This window comes from Onychostruthus taczanowskii, unplaced genomic scaffold (assembly GCF_017590055.1).
Source record: "Onychostruthus taczanowskii isolate IOZ18803 unplaced genomic scaffold, ASM1759005v1 scaffold18, whole genome shotgun sequence".
NCBI lineage: Eukaryota > Metazoa > Chordata > Aves > Passeriformes > Passeridae > Onychostruthus > Onychostruthus taczanowskii.
Window position 1 is genome coordinate 7,264,436 of NW_024499017.1, and position 16,989 is coordinate 7,281,424.

The 16,989-nt window shown below is 44.2% G+C and overlaps 1 protein-coding gene across 5 annotated transcripts in view; it reads right to left on the reverse strand.

Moving 5' to 3' along the window:
* CTCF (CCCTC-binding factor) overlaps positions 1-12,190 on the reverse strand; it is a 31,294-nt gene extending 19,104 nt beyond the window's left edge. The window contains exons 1-3 of one of the 5 annotated variants that reach the window (XM_041400499.1): positions 12,173-12,190; positions 7,324-7,436; positions 3,670-3,764 (exon numbers count right to left, since the gene is read on the reverse strand). In XM_041400499.1, the coding sequence (XP_041256433.1) occupies positions 3,670-3,723 (54 nt within the window). In that variant the 5' untranslated portion in view covers positions 3,724-3,764; positions 7,324-7,436; positions 12,173-12,190. Of the gene's footprint in view, positions 1-3,644; positions 3,765-7,323; positions 7,437-11,906; positions 12,027-12,172 lie in introns of those variants that run through there. The other 4 variants (XM_041400500.1, XM_041400501.1, XM_041400503.1 and 1 more) reach the window with 4 other exon arrangements.
* Positions 12,191-16,989: the final 4,799 nt, after the last annotated feature.

Sequence of the window (16,989 nt, forward strand, 5' to 3'; positions counted from 1 at the left end):
CAGAGCTGCCCTGATGAGAGATGAACATGGTGTGAGCGTAACTTACTCTAAAGCAGACAGACATACATCCAAACAGGCCAGCTGTGCCTTTCACATGCAAAACACCAAAGAGTTACTACCAACAGGAGAAACTAAAACATTGGGTAAATTTCTTTCACTAAGTAATTTTCTCATAGTAAAAGCTTAAGGCTTTCATTTGGCTACTGCAATCATTCCCATATTCACTGGTTATGACTGCTACGCCCATCTCCAGCTGTTTTCTCATTTCTTCCTTGCCACTTACAACACTGGTACTGAAAGCAAACAAGAAGAGTAAAATGGACAAACATTTACTGCACATTTAAATGAAAACAAAAAGGTAGTCTCATTAACCTACTATTAAGCAATTATTCTGAAAAATATTTCAGCATCTTGGAGGGCATAAGGAAAAACAAGAAAACTAGAAGTAAAAAAGCAAACTTTACCACAGGTTAATGAACATTTTTGCTTTTCCTCTGCATGAAAAGGGGCCTGTCAAGATTATGCCCCAAGAAATACATAAACCAGCCGTGGGAATGAGAACTGCAATTGGAAAATTCAGAGTTGTAGAAGGATGGTTTCCTTGAGGGCTGACCTTGTGAGGGGGTCAGAGAAGACAGTCAGCGTTGGTGATTACCTAACCAAGGTGTCTGTGCTGAGAGGTTGGTCTAAATAGGGCAAGAAGAGCACATTGTTCAGGGAGTGATTCAAAGCTTTTAAGTGGATCCCTACAATAAACTGACATCTAGAGAATCCACTTTTTCCTTACTAACAAGACAGGAGACCAGATTTTTAACCTGTGTAATAGTTTCATGGTCTCTGTAAGACAGCTACACACAGCACTCACTGTCCAAAGAGCTGCTCTCAGCTTTTTTCCTTCACACTGACAGAATAATTCACCATAATGAACTCAACTGAGAACTAATTTGGCCCAGATGTTCCACCCCTACAAACTCTCAAGGGCACAGCCAAGCCAGTCCCTGGCTACAGGACATTCCTCCCCACAGCCAGCTTGGTGCAGTGTTAGAATCAAAATGCATCTTGTGCCATTTCTGTGCTTCCTCCTTTTTCTTTTTTCCCCTGCTCCCCCTGTAACCTACAGGAGAAATCCTCCTGGTTGCTACTGCTGCCCAGGGATCCCAGCAGAGCTCTTTCCAATTTCATTGTGCCTCACTAAATGACACGAAGCAATGAGAAGCTTCAATCAGCACTGACCCCTATTTTTCAGTCAGCAAGTAGCACACACCTGTGATCTCCTGCAATTACTCAGAATAAAGCTGACCTTTCACTTTGGATCAGAAACTCAGGGAGCCCATGCAAGACATGGAAACAGAGTATATACCCAGGGCCCCCAGCCAGGCAGAAGGAAACTCAATTCCACATCTTTCCTCAGCTGTTTGCTGAACAAGCTCCCTCTTAATCCTTGCACCTGACAGTGGCAGAAAGCCCCAGATCATGGCTCTTCCAGAACTAATACTGCTAATTCTGCTGTAATAAGCTGCAGCCTACAACGGAGAGGAAAGCAGATACAATAATGTCAACTGCTTGAAACTTGCATTGTGAAACAAAAGATAAAAAAAACATTGCAGTTACTGACAACAAATCCCACACATATTCAAGTCACTTGGGATATCCTGTAACCTGACAAGGAAAGCCTTAATGAAGAAAGCAGATTGATGAAAGCATTTTCAGCTTTATTTCTAGAATAGTTTTTTTCCTTGCTTTTATTTTAAATTCGGAGAATTAAAGTCTAATGAGAAGGTAATAGGGACAAAATTAGTTAATGTTCTTAAAATTTGTTCCATTCTTCCTTAATTTCTCCTTCAATTCCTATCGACCATTCCTTAAAATCTCAGTTTTATTTTTTCACTACGTCTTTCAATAACTGCTAGTGCATTTCACTAGATGACACTAGGTCTTTATTCATTCAGAGAATTCTCTACTGAAAGCTAGGAAATGCAAGTGAAATATACTCTTATCAATAATTTTTTTTAAAGTTTCCCTTTTTAATGTAGTAAGGAAGTCATCATGTTTTGCTAACCTGACAGTCCATTTCAGAAGGACAAACATGCAATCTAATCAGGTGTAGAATACAATAAGACTTACACTTTAAAAGAACCAGTCACAAAGGAATTTCTTTTTAGCTGATGTTAGATCATAAAACTAATCAGTCCCTCCCTTTCACAGGTCTTCATAATGTAAAAGTGATGAAGAAGCTGATGAAAGACCATCAGAATACTTGAAGGTATTAAATTGAAAATCAAAAATTATTTCAGGTTAAACAGCCTGTAAAATCCATTGCTACAAAAAAGTGAAGCCTTATACTGTAGGTAGATACTGTAAAAGATTCTTAGTTTTATCAAGTATTTCTGGTCATTTCTCCCATCACACATTAATTTAGGCTTTCATTTAATTTACTGGCAAACAGCTAACAGCAGAAAAAGGTATATCTCAAAATAAGTCTGAGCAGACCAGGATTCTTTGGCCATCTGATGTAGGGTTGCATGATACCAAAATGGCAACACCAGCCACTCCCACACCTGAAAAAAGACCTGTGCAACAAGTTTCATGGCATTCTAGAGACTTCATAATAAGTATCTGGATTTTGTTTTCCTCCAAGGCTTCACCTAGATGAACAGGCATCCAAGAATAAACTTTTGGGGAACAGCTATTTCTTTTATCTTTGCACAGGTACTCACTAAGTAGTGATACTCTACCAGCACGAGGGAATTCAGGCTTCAAATTGGAGGAGCAGGAAGTGCTTATCACTGGGATGGTAACTTGGGTCCTACCCCATGAACAACAGCTGCCCATGCACTATTAGTCACCTCACAAATCACACCCTGATGCACATAAGGAAAACTAAAGTCAGTGCTAGTTAACCTAATGTCAGGCTATCAAACACAGAGGTGCAGTTTACTGTTGCTGCAGCAGGAACAGGAAATTCCAGAAGAGTTTTGAAAGCACCTATGGCAGAAGGGTGGTGGACAAGACAAACTCTCAGAGCCTAAATTAAGACAACCTTGCTTTTGAGTCACAGAAAAGTTAGTCTGAATTAGTAAGTGCTGGAGCAGACATAAACAGAATCAAACCCAGGTGACTCCTTTAAAGTGACCCTCATGCTGAAATTTTAAGAAGCTTCATTGTTTTACACACACCCCTAATTCATTTGGACTCGTATTCCAAATATTCTCATACACCAAGCCCTAAAAGTGCTACAATCAACCTTCAAAGCAAATGAAGCAAAAAAACCCCAAAATCCCACAAAGGCACTCAATCTTGGAAGAAAAAAACCCCTGTCTCCCAGAAAGCAGTAAGGTCTCATTTCCAAACACACCCACTCTGCAAAGAAACCATCCCTGCCTTTAAACTGCCCATTCATTGCCTCCATCAGCCCAACTGTTCCTCATGTTTGCACAAGCACCTTCAAGACTGCAGCTACTGGTCAGGAAACCAATCCAGGCCAGAACTCCCCCAGCCAAGGATACTTATTTCAATCCAGACTAGGTCTCTGATATGCCCCAACACTAAGGGCAGCCAAAAGAGAAGCAAGGCAAAAGGGTTTCTACTAGCACAACGTTAAGCTTTATGTTCAGGAAACTACTGCCTCAGCATGGAACACATACCACACTTTCAACCCCCTCAATTTACATTTATGTTCTTGACGCTTCTGCACTTCTGCCTGGACTGATTTGTTCTCTTCATGCTGGCTATTCTTCATGCAGCTCCTGAGGTCAGAACTCACTCTGGAACAGAACAGATGAACTAGTGAAACTACATAAAACAGAAAGGTAAGGGGGGTTGGGTGGGGGGACAGGGAGGGGGAAATAAAAGCAGTGTTCAATATTTAATGCTTGTTTAACAAAGGTGTAGTCCCACACCCCTAACAGAGCACTACTGGTAACTGCTTGAGGACCCCTCCACTTACCAAAAGAGCCATAAGCAAAACTGAAGGAATATTTTAATCAGCTTTAACACTTTCACTAGGATGACTGAACTAATTTTACAAGCTTCTCTAACTACCTGTTCTCAAACTCTTTAGCATTTACAGTTCTGACAACCTAAAGCTCTGCATGCCTCACGTCAGATTACAAGTGCAATATGACATTCTAGAGCCAGCTCTGCCTACTTCAGATGGCCTCTTTGTCCTGTGCTGTGGAATAGCACATCACACACTGAAGGAGTTTTTATTGCTGAAGAGGTGTAAATGAGAGCAAATATCACTCCTTACACACTGTCAATTCAGCAGTGGATATACTGCTTATATCAAATAACAAAATCAGCTCTAACACAGTTCTAACCTTGCCACCCTGAGGAAGACAAGCCTCTCTCCACACTGAAGCAAGCTTCATTACCCTTATCAATTAAGGGCTTAAAATACCCACATTGACAGAAATAAAGTATTTACAAGACAGCACATCATTCCTTTCTGTAATCCTTGTCAGTCTGCAGTGTGCACACATGCTAAAAACCCTGGGAATGGTGAGGAAGTCCAGAGGAGTGATTCTCAAGAGAGGCACGTATTCTTGCTGCACTCAGTAATGAAGGCCAAGCAGTGTTGGATTTCACACTAGTTGGATTTCACACCCTCTGAATTTAAGTGCTTCCCCTCCAGGTTCTTCTGTCATTTATTTAGTACAAGGCACTCAAGTTTGGGTCCTGGCTGCATTTATTACATGGCAAGTCTATTTTTAATTGTTTACCAGCTTCAAAAACCATTACTGATAAGAGGATTGTTGGAGCTGTGGATGCTCAGTGATAGTGAGCTTTTAAAAAAATTGTGGCATTATCTCTTTTTATTTAACACTCACTCTGCAAAAACCACAAATGCTACATACAGGCCATGACCAGGGAAGAGGATGCTCAGAGGACACATGTGGTATGCTCTACTGCTAAGGGCATACTAAGACTGCTGATGAAAGCTGCATCCTTGCCAGGTTTTGTGCTGTGCAACACTGGAAAAGATTTCCTGAACTTTACAAACTTTTCAATTAATGAAGAAAAGCCTCAAGAGAGATCTTCTCCCTTCAAAAGACACTTGATACAAAATTAACACCACCCACGTGAAATATTACCACCTTAGAAGTTTTGTCACACACACAAGAGGACAACACATTGAATTGAACAGAAGCATCTGTTTATCCACTTTGGGGTTCCTGAAATTTTGAATCAAGAAATAGTTTTCTTCTATTTTTCAAACCTAATCTTCTGCTTGGCAAATGATTTAACAGTAAAGAAAGCTGTTTTAAATAAAGATTGTACCCAAACTCTTATGAGGGGAAAGAGAAAACATACCAGTAATTGCAGCTCTTTTCTACACTGAAGACAACACAAATAGAGAACATTTCACAGGGATCTCTGCAGATTAGCACTGGTGGTGACTTAATGCAAGGCACAGCCATTGCCCCTCTCTGTTTACAAGGTATTGATTCTGATTAAGGAAATGTTACTGGAGTTTTTAATGAGATGTTTTGAAGCTGCTTGGACACCACTCAAGAAGTATCAACCTACTAATGTACAATCCAAGGAGCTCCAAAAATGCAAGGCATTCTTGTTCTGATCCACTCCAAGGGAATGTCCTAAAGGGAGAGCAAGTCACTTCTACTCTCCTTTACTGCAGAGATGATACCAAACTTCTGTTAAATGCCTGGTGTATCTTCTGGCATAAAATACCTTGCATGAATTTGCATTCCATCAGATCTTTGACATATGGGCAATGTTTGATAAGCTTGAAGGAAAACAGGCGTAAACTGAAAATTTAAAGTGCTTCACATGTCCATTGCTGAGCTCAGAACACATGGGAAAAAACACACCAGAAGGCTGCCAGAACAATGAGGTGGCTGGAATACAAGACCTACACAGCAGAATGACAGAGCTAGCTGTGAGAAGAGAAGGGGAGATCCTACTCCTACCTCCAAAGGGAAGCAAAGAGTAGATGGAGCCATACTCTTGGAAGCAGAGAGTCAAAGGACAAGTGCAACAGACCAGCTACAACAGTGACTGATCAAACACTGGAGTAGGTTGCTCAGAGATGCTGTGGAAACAAAAACACTTCCTAAATACAAGCCTAATTGATCTCATCTAGCATCAGTGCTGGCCCTGCAGGGCCAGAGTCAGGGGCTGAACCAGGGTACCAGAAGAGGTCCCATCCAACCAAAATTATTTTACCATTCTCTGGCACTACATAAAATGAAGGACATACTTAAACTTCAAACACAAAACACTGAGACATTTTTCCATCTATGCTGTTATAACCATGATGCTCCTAGGACTGAGATTTACTGGTCTCAGCTCTCACTTCCACACAAGATGTAGAGGCCCTGGAACACTTCTGCAAGCTCTCATATACTGATCAGTTCTTCAGCATATGAACAGATGTACAGTAACTCCTGGCAATCTACTGGGGACCTGCACTTTCAGAGTGGTGGATATCCACCCAGTATTGAAGAGAACAGCATTAAAAAAGCACACATACTGTGTTTTATTGTTTAGGAGACAGAGAATCACACGTGCTATGAAGTACAAAGATCCACATCAGACAAGACTCCTGTAGGGACTTCAGTAGGACAAGAAGGAAGCAGTACTGACAAGAGACCTCACTACTTTTTTTTTTAAATTGCAGGAGAAAACCCAGGTTCACAGTGAGTAAATCTAAACTAATAAAAAAGGAAAGATCTGTCTTTGAAGTACTAAGGGCTACTGTATCCTCTTTTCTCCAGGATGGCAACAAGAAATTGTATCTTGTCTGATAGGCAACAGGAAAGGTGCCAAAAGGCAGATGAAAACTCTCCCTTGGCTGCCAGCACTGGACAGCCTGTTTCATGAGGCAGCACACCATACTGACCAACAACTGCACTGGATCAAGCACTTCTAACCAGGAAGATCCAACTGGTAACACAGCAGGACAAACATTCAATCTCACTCCTTTCAGTGGTGGAGATGGAGAAATCATCCCTAAGGATTTGTATGCACAAGCCACTCAAAGCAGATGTCTCCAAAACCATTACAGATGTCATGTCAGGCAAGTGAGACATTAAATATTTCATAGTCAGCTCCATCATACTGTCATGGAAGCTCACAAATTCTTCTTCATGTAGGTCAAAATGTCGGGAGGACAAGGAGAGGATGCAGCTGCTTTAACAGGACACACACTACAGGAGCAAAGCATAAAGTACTCTGGGATCATGTAATGCTCCAGGTAGCTCAGAGCAGGCAGGAGTCAACAGCAGTCACTCTTTGGCAGGAAGGAGAGAAGAGTATTAATAAATATGGAAGGTAGGCAAGGATCAAGTAATCAATGAGTACCTTTTGAGTATTCAGTATTGCCACAGGAAGCGATAAATCTCTCTTCAAAGATCAGAAGTGGCAGTAAGTTATATACTCAGCAGGAATGCTGGATAACACTAACTTCTTCCATCCTCCAAAAAGAAAAGAAAAGAAGAAAGATTTTAATAATCTGATAAGCTTTGACTGGAACTACTAGCCTTCAAAAATGTCATTTTTCTCCAACCTGTAATCTGGAAACTCCTGAAGTGCCTTTAAGGGGTGTTCTTGCAGTACATACTGAGAAAGCAAAACTGAAGTTTAGATTGTACTTCCACTGCAAAGAGTTTAGCACACAGGAGAAAGCTACTGGTTAAAATGTAATACTATTAACTTATGTCATGGAATTATACAATCAAAACCAGGAGGTTTTGAAATTTCAAATTCAGTAGCATTTCCTGCTTTAATTTTAAATCTCTGGATGTTAGAAGCGGTTTCAAGGGAAGAGCTTTGCAAATCAAATACAAGGAGACAGAAAAACTATACAAGAAGCTGAAGTAATTGGCCAAAAATCACTACTGGTTCTACTGCAGTGAAAGGCTCTTCCAGGAGACGGTCCAGAGAAACCATGTCTCTTTCAACATTAAACAATGGGAGAATTGTTGCCTGGACAACAATTTTAAACATACAGGGAAGTTTACAGCTCCATTTCAAAAGAGTAAAAAATGTTTACAAACAGCCAAATGTTGCTATTACTACTTGTGCTCTCAGCTTCCCTCACAGAAAGCCTCTACTTACCCCAAAAGATTTTGGGGCATGGCTCCACAAAGGCTCAATTCAAACTTGAGGCAGCATTTTTTCCACATCCACTTACATGCTACTGCCCTCACGAAGCAAATTCCACTGACCAGTTCATCACCTGGGGATGCAACTGCCAGCACACACATGGAAAGAGATTGGGTCACAACCATCCTGATGCAAGCCAACCTGATTTTCCAGGAAAGCCTTGACTTTCACCTCCCTAAGTGCTTTGGTGTCTATTCCCAAAACAGCAAGAATTGCAAATTTCCTTGTATAACTTTTTTAATAGGTTGGGAAAAAAAAGAAAAAATTTCCTTCATCCAACATGAGCATAAAAAAAAAGCCCTACAAGGACAGATCACTGTCCATTCAGTGCAGCAGTTTGTCTCCAAAAACCCTAGCAGGAAACACTGTGTAGGGAGAGCAATCAGTCATGTCTGTGGTTTACCACCCTTATCCCAGCACCCAGTAAGGGATTAGGGATCGTTGCCTCTGGACTTGCGGATCCCCTTCTGAACCTACAGCGTCTCCACAGTCTCTTACCAAAACTGGTTTCCCATCAATTGTGGTGTATTTACCTCATTTTTCACTCCTACAAGCTATAGGCTCACCACAAAACTCCCTGCATTTACCCAAGAAGTTGGCCTTGTGTGAGCACGGGGAAGCACAGCAGCCACACTGGGCACAGACTGAGTCCAGTGAAGAACTCAAGGGGCAGCAGCAGAGTGACACCATTCACCTTCTTATGAACAGCCAGGAGAAACCGGAATTGCCCAACTCGAGCATCATGTGCTTCTGATGAAATTACCACGCAGAGGAGCACATGGATTACATGCAAGTTTGCTCTGTAGCTCTGAGTTCTCAAGATTACATATCCCCTTTCCACCTTTTTAATGTAAGATGTGAAAAAAACACTTAGCTTCCAGCAATCTCCACCTAGAGATGCTTATGCCACCATCAAGCTATTCACTGCAACATCCCTGAGAGCTCAGAAAGTGTCAAACACTTGTGTCAAGTCTCCACACATGAGGCATTAACATAGCTTAAAATTACTGAGTTGTTTACTCCTTCTACAGCTTTATGCTTCATAGTTTAATTCCTGATTAAGTCAGTATTTTACTCAGCATGCAGTTTAAAACTAGGATCACTGCAGAGACTATAATTCCACAAAACAAACACAAATGCCATATATAAAATGAGTCAATAAATAATTTTATGTAACACAATTTTATGGAGCTATGTTTTCTTTAGTGGATTCAATAAAAATCACCTTGCTTCACCCTCTGCGCATTTGCCACGCTTAGAACCAGGACGAAGAACTCCTTTGCTGATACAAAAAGTGTCTGGGCAGCAGGGCTTGTGCCCAGGTCCTTGGGCTGCTTGGTAGGCAGCGAGCTGGACACAAGCCAGCAGCTTGTCCTGGCAGCAGAGAAGTAACATTTATCTTCCCAAGAGCTCCCCAGTGCCACAGCCTCAGATCACGATGCATTAGTCACAAGTCTGGACCGAGTATACAGGACACATCTCCAATATATATCAATATCTGCTTATTTTCTCCATTCTGAAGACTTTACTGGTTTTATCATGTTCTTGATTGAAAAGGGAAAGTCCTAAACCTCTCTCTGTTCAAAAAGAGGGAAGGTGGTTCAAGAGAAGAGGAGGTGCTATCCATCCTTTTTCTTTAGCAACCCTGGTTTATCACCAAGCCTGATCTCTCATGAATTACAGTTTTCTAAATATAAATGAAACAAGAAAAGATCAGCACCTTGCAGCTGGCTGAAGCAATTTTCAGACTTTTTTTCCCCACAATCTTGATTCAAAGATGTTAAGAAATTAAGAAACACGTGACTGCTCTTGATATCAATCCATTAGTTAATCACCCTCACTGTGAAAAACGTAAGCCTTTTAATTTGAACTCACTGGACTACAAATTCATATTGTGTTTGTCAGCAAGATTAGAACAAGATCACTAATATCCAGTATTATTTTGTAAGGGACATCTCTGAGGATTCTCATCAAGTCACCTCAGTTTTGATGAGAAGCTGCATAGCACATGTCTAACATTTTACTGCATGGCAATACAACTGTTTTCCATCAAATTGGAGATGAATCCCTTTTCACACAGTAATCTTTGGGAGGGTTTTGAGTGCTGAGGCCAAAACCATATGCAGGATTTTGGGAATGACTTCATCCCATCCCACAAGATGGACAAGAACATATCCCTGCTTATTCTACTAATGCATTTAAGAACCACATTAGGTCCTTCGTCACAGCATCACCTTGGAAACTCGTGTTTATGTGGTTTATTCACTATGACTCCAAAACACACTTCAATCACTGCTTTCTAGGATACCATGTGCCTTGATTTAAATTCAGCTGGAATACCTGGTTCCCAGGTGAACAGCTTTACGTGTAGCAGCCTTAGCACACACACTGGACTGGATTTACTCCAGTAAATCCAGTAATCACAATGGCTGCCTTAGTGTCCAGTGATTTGCCATGAACCAGAAGTTTATCATGAACAAGTTTTTAAATACATTTTTCACCAACAAAATCATTAATGAAAACAAACTGTGACAAGCAATTACTAATTTTTGCTGAATATCCATGGAAACTATTCACTCTTGTACACCTCCAGATTAATCCTGAACTAGATGGCATTTACTGATACTCAGTACTAACATTAATATACAGTAAGGTGGTCAAGATCAAGTCCTTTAAAAAAGTCAAGAAATAAAATTAAAAAGCTCTTGTTTTCTTAAAGCCTCTGTTACTGGGATTAACACTTTTCTCTACTTTAACTAAATTCTGTACTAAGAATAAATAGGAGAGCTGGTAATAATGTGAACTACATGTGTGTTAGCATCATGCAGAGCTAGTGAAACACCCAAGGTGTTCTGGGCACCTGCCACCCTCCCTGCACAGCCATGTTCACCCACTCCACCTCCTTTTAGAACTGACACATCAGCACTTCTCTGACCTCCTGGAATTTCACTATTGTTCCAAAGTGCATTGACTATAAAATAGCCCTTCCAATACTGCAGTTAAAAATATTCCAGTGGTGAAAAATATACCAACATGCCAAGGTAAATGTCTCTCTCTCCTCCCAAGGTACTCTGGTAGGGGGCAGTTTTAGAGAATTTCCGTGTTAAGCTGTGGCTTGTGTTTGATTTTTTTAATATACTTTACCTGTGGATGTTTGAGACATATACAGGCTTCTAATGATGATGCATTATTAATACAGACAGGGGTGCAATTCACATGCCAAACAATCTGGGATTTGCCTTCTGTTTTGCCAGAATTTGACAAATTCAATGATGTCAACAGAAATTTTTTTACACTATGGAGAAAAAAATATGCAAAACAAGATTTTCAGTATAAGATGAACTTACTTAACCCTGTCTTTACATTTGAGCTAAGCTTTCCAGTGAAACCCATGAAGCTTTAGAAATTTCATGAGTTTGCAGCTATAGCAGAAAAAATAAGATGCTGCTGCTAACTGACTGATACAGCATTATGTATCTGGGCAGACTACTTGCACTACAGGGAGAAAAAAAATACCCTGTAGTTCAGCTTGCTGCACTGCCACCATTACACAAGCCTTTGCTAGTGTCACTGGTCAGAATATGCTAACTGATCACTGCCCTTGTGCTTTTAAATACTTTCAAACATTCCTGGCCTCACCTCTTAATATGAGCCCCACACACTGAAATCCTCAGGTAGCTGACAGTAAACTGTGGGAGGGCTTGAACTGGGGAGGGGGTGTCTCTAAAAACAAACCTTTATAGAAGAAATGCAACTCTATCTATGACTCAAAACTTCACCTGTAGGGATAGTTAGAGAATAATGCTTCGGGAGTCCATTCTATCAGAGATGTCCCCTAAGTCAACGCACGTTAACTGCGCCATTCTTGAGAGCTGTCTCTGCACTACTTCTCTTTTCACCTGTTAAGAACCACATTGGAAGGAAATTAAGATGAAAACTTCACTTTAGCTTTATTTTACATTAGATACCTAAATCGAGTTGTTCTGTGTACAGTTACTTAAATGTTACAGTTAACATGATCTGAAACATAAAACTCCCTACTCACCTTCTGTTTATTCTGCTCTTCTTTTTGAGGTTACTTTTGTTAATCAGAGAAAAACAGATCATTCAGCTGAGCAGCAACTCTTTAGTTTTCATATTAAATATGTCTGCGATAAGCACACCTCACTTAATTCCTAAAGACTGATGAATTATTGGAGAGATCTTGGAGAAGCAGCAGAAGAGGGTGCTGTAAATAAAATTCCTTCAGCACAATAAAAAGCAGTATTTTTAGCTACAGTCAGGACAGATTCTTTCTAAGTTTCAGTAAAAAACCTGAAAGAACAAGGGCCACGTAGGATCTGAACCATTGTTACCAACACTAAATATAACCAATAGAAGGGAATTTCCTGGATCTGTGTGTGTCTCTAAGACACGTAGGTTACAGAGTAGCAGAGCTTGATACTGTATTGACATTTCAAGGTTTAGTACAACAAAGAGTGAACTGGGCATCTGAACTAAAGCCAAATGGATGAACAGGGGTTTACAGTTAAGCAAATAAATCAGTACAGTTCAGTAAGCTATCACACACAAACCAAGCAGTCAAAGCTCTGGTTTCTTTCAGCTCCTGTCAGTGTGTGTCCTCATATTCAGGTAAAGCAGGGGCTGCTCCTTATTACACATATTTCTAGAGCACCCACAAGCACATTTGGGATCCTAATGCTTATTACTCCCTCCAGCATTCCCTCTCTGGTAAAGAGGTAGGAGAAGCTAAAGTTGCCAGGATGGGGAATTAGAGAGTTTTTATGTAAATATAATCAATAATATAGGTGAAAGAGCTCATGTACAAAAAACTGCTCGGACAGAGCACGGAGAGCTATCCAGAGGTCAGTGGAACCTGTTTAAGTATGAGGAATAAGTGCAAGGAACAGGCTGGCTTTGCTCCAAGAACATACAGGCCTAATAATACTCAACATCCAACTTCCAAAAATCTGGAAAAGCAGGAGTTCTTGGACATGAAGTCCTAAAGGAAGGAGAAGAAATTAAATTCTGGAGTAGGCTGTGCACAGAAATTCCTTAGCAAGTTAGTAATCCCATATAATTAGATTTTTCAGGTAAATGCTGAACAAAGTCAAGAATAACACGGGTCAGCTTCTGGCATTTCAAGACGCAGCCCTGGGAGCGCAGCAGGCGGGTATCAACCTGCAGCCCCAGGAGCTGGTGAGGATGCACAGATTAGCTCCAGATCACAGTCAAGATCCAGCCTGCTCACAGAAAACAGCTCTTGAAATAGCTCCTTCCCTCAGAAACTCTGCAGGCACGAGTCACCAGAGAACTTAACGCTGTAGTGACAGTTCCCCAGGCTCTGTCTGAAATGGACGAGCCTTGCTGTATTATTTCAGTTGCAGGGCCACGGGAGGCTACAGGAACTCGAGTTTTGCACCTTTTGCTCAGATATTACTCCTCAAAAATACCCCACAAAGTTTCATAAGCCTTTCTATGCATCCTAATAACCATCTATGCACAGCGGATGACATTAAAACTGAGCTAGCCCTACATATCCAGAAGAAAAACAAAATGGAAGTAAAAATCCATCAACCTAGAGAAAAAAAAAAAGGCAGCAAGCATTGCTTTGCCCTTGTACTAAAATTACTCCTTTTTTCAGTTCTGCCGATGTCTTCTAAACTGATGGAAAGTGTTAGGGGGATCGTTTAAGTAAGAACAGCTTGAATACAGCACGGAATTATTTCCAATACTCAACGGGCTCCTACAGATTCAACAGGCTCAGCAGAATATTAATAAACTGGAGAATTTGAGATGATATTTACACACTTCCTGCACTGAAACAAAAACATGTACACTGGAAGTGGTAAACAGTGTTTTAACGACACCTCTGGAGTTTATTACTAGGATTCAGTAACTAGCCAGAGATGAGGAACAGCCATGCATGTATTTAAGGGGAGAAACGCTCGGCAAAAAAATAGGAAGTCACAAACAGGAAAGCAAATTCATTCTCACCAACAGGCAAGTCCTCAGGATTACACTGAACGGAATACAACAAGACAAAACCCTTCTATCGAAGTAATTTCACAAGGTTAACACAAGGCCAAATCCGATACCATATAAACATATATTCTAAAGAAATCTAAAGCTGATACAGAGAACAAACAGCAAAGCGTTTGGACACAGAGCATGTGCGGTTTCCTCCTCTGCATCACAAAAAGAATCGGGTTTTGTGCTTTCTCCCCCCCAAGCAGCACAGACCCACGGACGGGAGGGAATAACGCCGTCCTTTGCCATGAGATTTCGGGCTCCATCCCTGGGCAAGCGCCCGGCTGCGGAGGCCCGGGAGGTTCCCGGGGAGGTGCCCCGCGAGTCGGGCAGCCGGGCCAGGTCCCAGCAAGTGACACAGCTGGTCGGCGGCTCGGTGGCAGCTCCCGATCGGAGCCCGAAGCCCCGTGGGGACCCCGGGCCCGAAGTGGGGTGGCGGGGACGGGACGGGGGACACAGAACGGCGGGGCCGCCGCTCGCCGGGAGCGGCGCGGGGGGTGCGGGGGGGCTGCCGGCCGGTCACCGCGGCGAGAGCGGGCGCCCCCCAGCCGTGCCCGCCCCGGTGCTGCTGCATGGCGCTGCTCAGCCTGCCTTGCAGAGGGAGCTCGAGTCCCGCTCTGCGCCTCGCAGCGCCTCTCACTCCGCCGCACACGCCAGCGCAGCGAGGCGGCGGCCGGCGGGAGCGGGACACGCGGCCGTCCCCGCGGGCAGCGCCCGGCCGGACACCGCGGCAGGACACGGGCGGCGGGCGTTAAGGCGGAAGGGACGTGCGGGACGGGAAGGGAAGGGAGGGGGCGGTAATGGGGCGGTTAATCAGCGCCGGTGGCGCGGTGGAGGAGACAAAGGAAAGAAAATGGAGTCGGGGCCGGCGGGTGGCGGCGGCCGGGGAGGGAAGGAGGGCGGGCGGCCCGGGCGGTGCCGCAGCCCAGCGCCGCGCTGTGGGGAATGGCGGCGGTGGCGGCGGCGGCGGCGCGGGGACGGTAGAGGGAGACAAAGCCCCCCTTGCTGCCCCGGCGGCGGCCGCTGCGGGGCCCCAGCCGCGCCGGAGCCCCATCGTGACACCTAGAGGCCGGAGAACGCGACTGCAAACCCCCCGCCGCCGCCGCTTCCCTGCGCCCCGCGCCCCCGCACGCCCCGCCGCGGCCGCCGCCGCTTTAAGCGCCCCGGCACCAGCCCCGCGGTTTAATCGCTCCACAGTCGCTTTCGGACACAAAATGGCGGCGGGCGGGGCACAGTGCGCACGCGCCACCCAGCGCGGCTCTGCCGCGGCCGCCGGCCGGGCGAGAGAGGGCGCGAGTGGCGCGCCAACTTCAAACGCGCGGGGCCCTCGGCGTTACCCGGCGCGCGCCTGTGCGTGCGTGCGTCAGCGCGTCACGTGCCGCCGAGGGGCGGGCAGCCGGGGGGGGCCGGAGGCAGCGCCCCTACCTCCCCTCAGGGCAGCGCGCGGGGCGTCGTGAGGGGTGCGCTGGGCAGCTCTTGTGTTAGTGCTGCCCCCAGGTCCCGACAACGGCGGGCAGTCCCAGCTCTGCACGCCGCTGCTCAGCTGGAACTTCCCTCTTCACCTCAGCCAAAACTGCCCGTCTCACCTCATCTAAAACTGTTCCCTGTACCTTGTCAAAAACTGACCCCTTCACCTCAGCCAAAACTGCCCACTTCACCTCATCTAAAACTGTTCCCTGTACCTTGTCAAAAACTGACCCCTTCACCTCAGCCAAAACTGCCCCTTCACCTCTGCAAAACTTTCAAAGCAGGAGGCTGTGCCTCAGCTCCGTGGGAAGGAGCTCCTCTGGAGAAAAAGGCCACAAAGAAAGTTCATGCTCCGTGCTGTGGAGGGATTTGTCCTGGTTGAAAGACCCAAGCTTTCTCTAGGCTGGAAGAGGAGTCGGTACAATCATGAATTAATCAGCAGGAAAATCATAGGACAGTTTTGAAAATACCAACAATTGTCTGGAATTAGGGTCTAGAGGGGAAGCCATGTGAGGAGTGGCTGAGGGCACTTGGCTTGTTCAGCCTGGAGAAGAGGATACTGAGGGCAGAGCTCACTGTGGGCTTCAGCTCCCTCAGGACGGGCAGCACCGATGGCTGCTCCCTGTGACCAGTGACAGAACCTGAGGGAACGGCATGGAATTCTGTCAGGGGGGTGGAGGCTGGGTGTTAGGAAGAGATTCTTCACCCAGAGGGTGGCCAGGCACTGGAACAGGCTCCCCAGGGATGTGGTCACAGCACCAGGCCTGACAGAGTTCAAGAAGCATTTTGACAGCGTCAGGCATGTGGTGTGATTCTTGGGGATGTCCTGTGCAGGACCAAGATGTGGACGTGATGGTCCTTGTGGATCCCTTCCAGCTCAGGAGATCCTAGGATTCCACAATTCTGTGATTTAAGATGGTGTTTGCCTGGTGTTTTTAAGGACCTTGGGCTTGCTAAGCTCATAATCAAGTAGGACAAACCAGCTCCAGTCAGTTTCAGCACAGCAGGAATGGTAGATGTGCTGCCAGGTGTTTAGTAGGGAGCTTCTGGGAAAGTCAGCAAGGTTGTTTTCCATCAGAAGTTAGACACCATGGTGTTTTCTGTCCACAACTTATCCCGAAAAGGTGAAAAGAGCTATGGCACCCTTGGTGAGATGCATGAATTTGTGTGAGGATACTCAGGGGCTTGCCTGTCTTTTATTTTCTGCAGTTTCCTGAGTTGCTGAATCTTCTGGGTTTAACATATTTTCTCATCTCCAGCAGTGTTGCAGCAGTCCCAGAGATGATTGACAGGCAAGCTGAGGAGAGGAGAATTCTATGAGCTCATGCTGCATCCTCTTGGTATTTTCTTACCATAAATCCATGT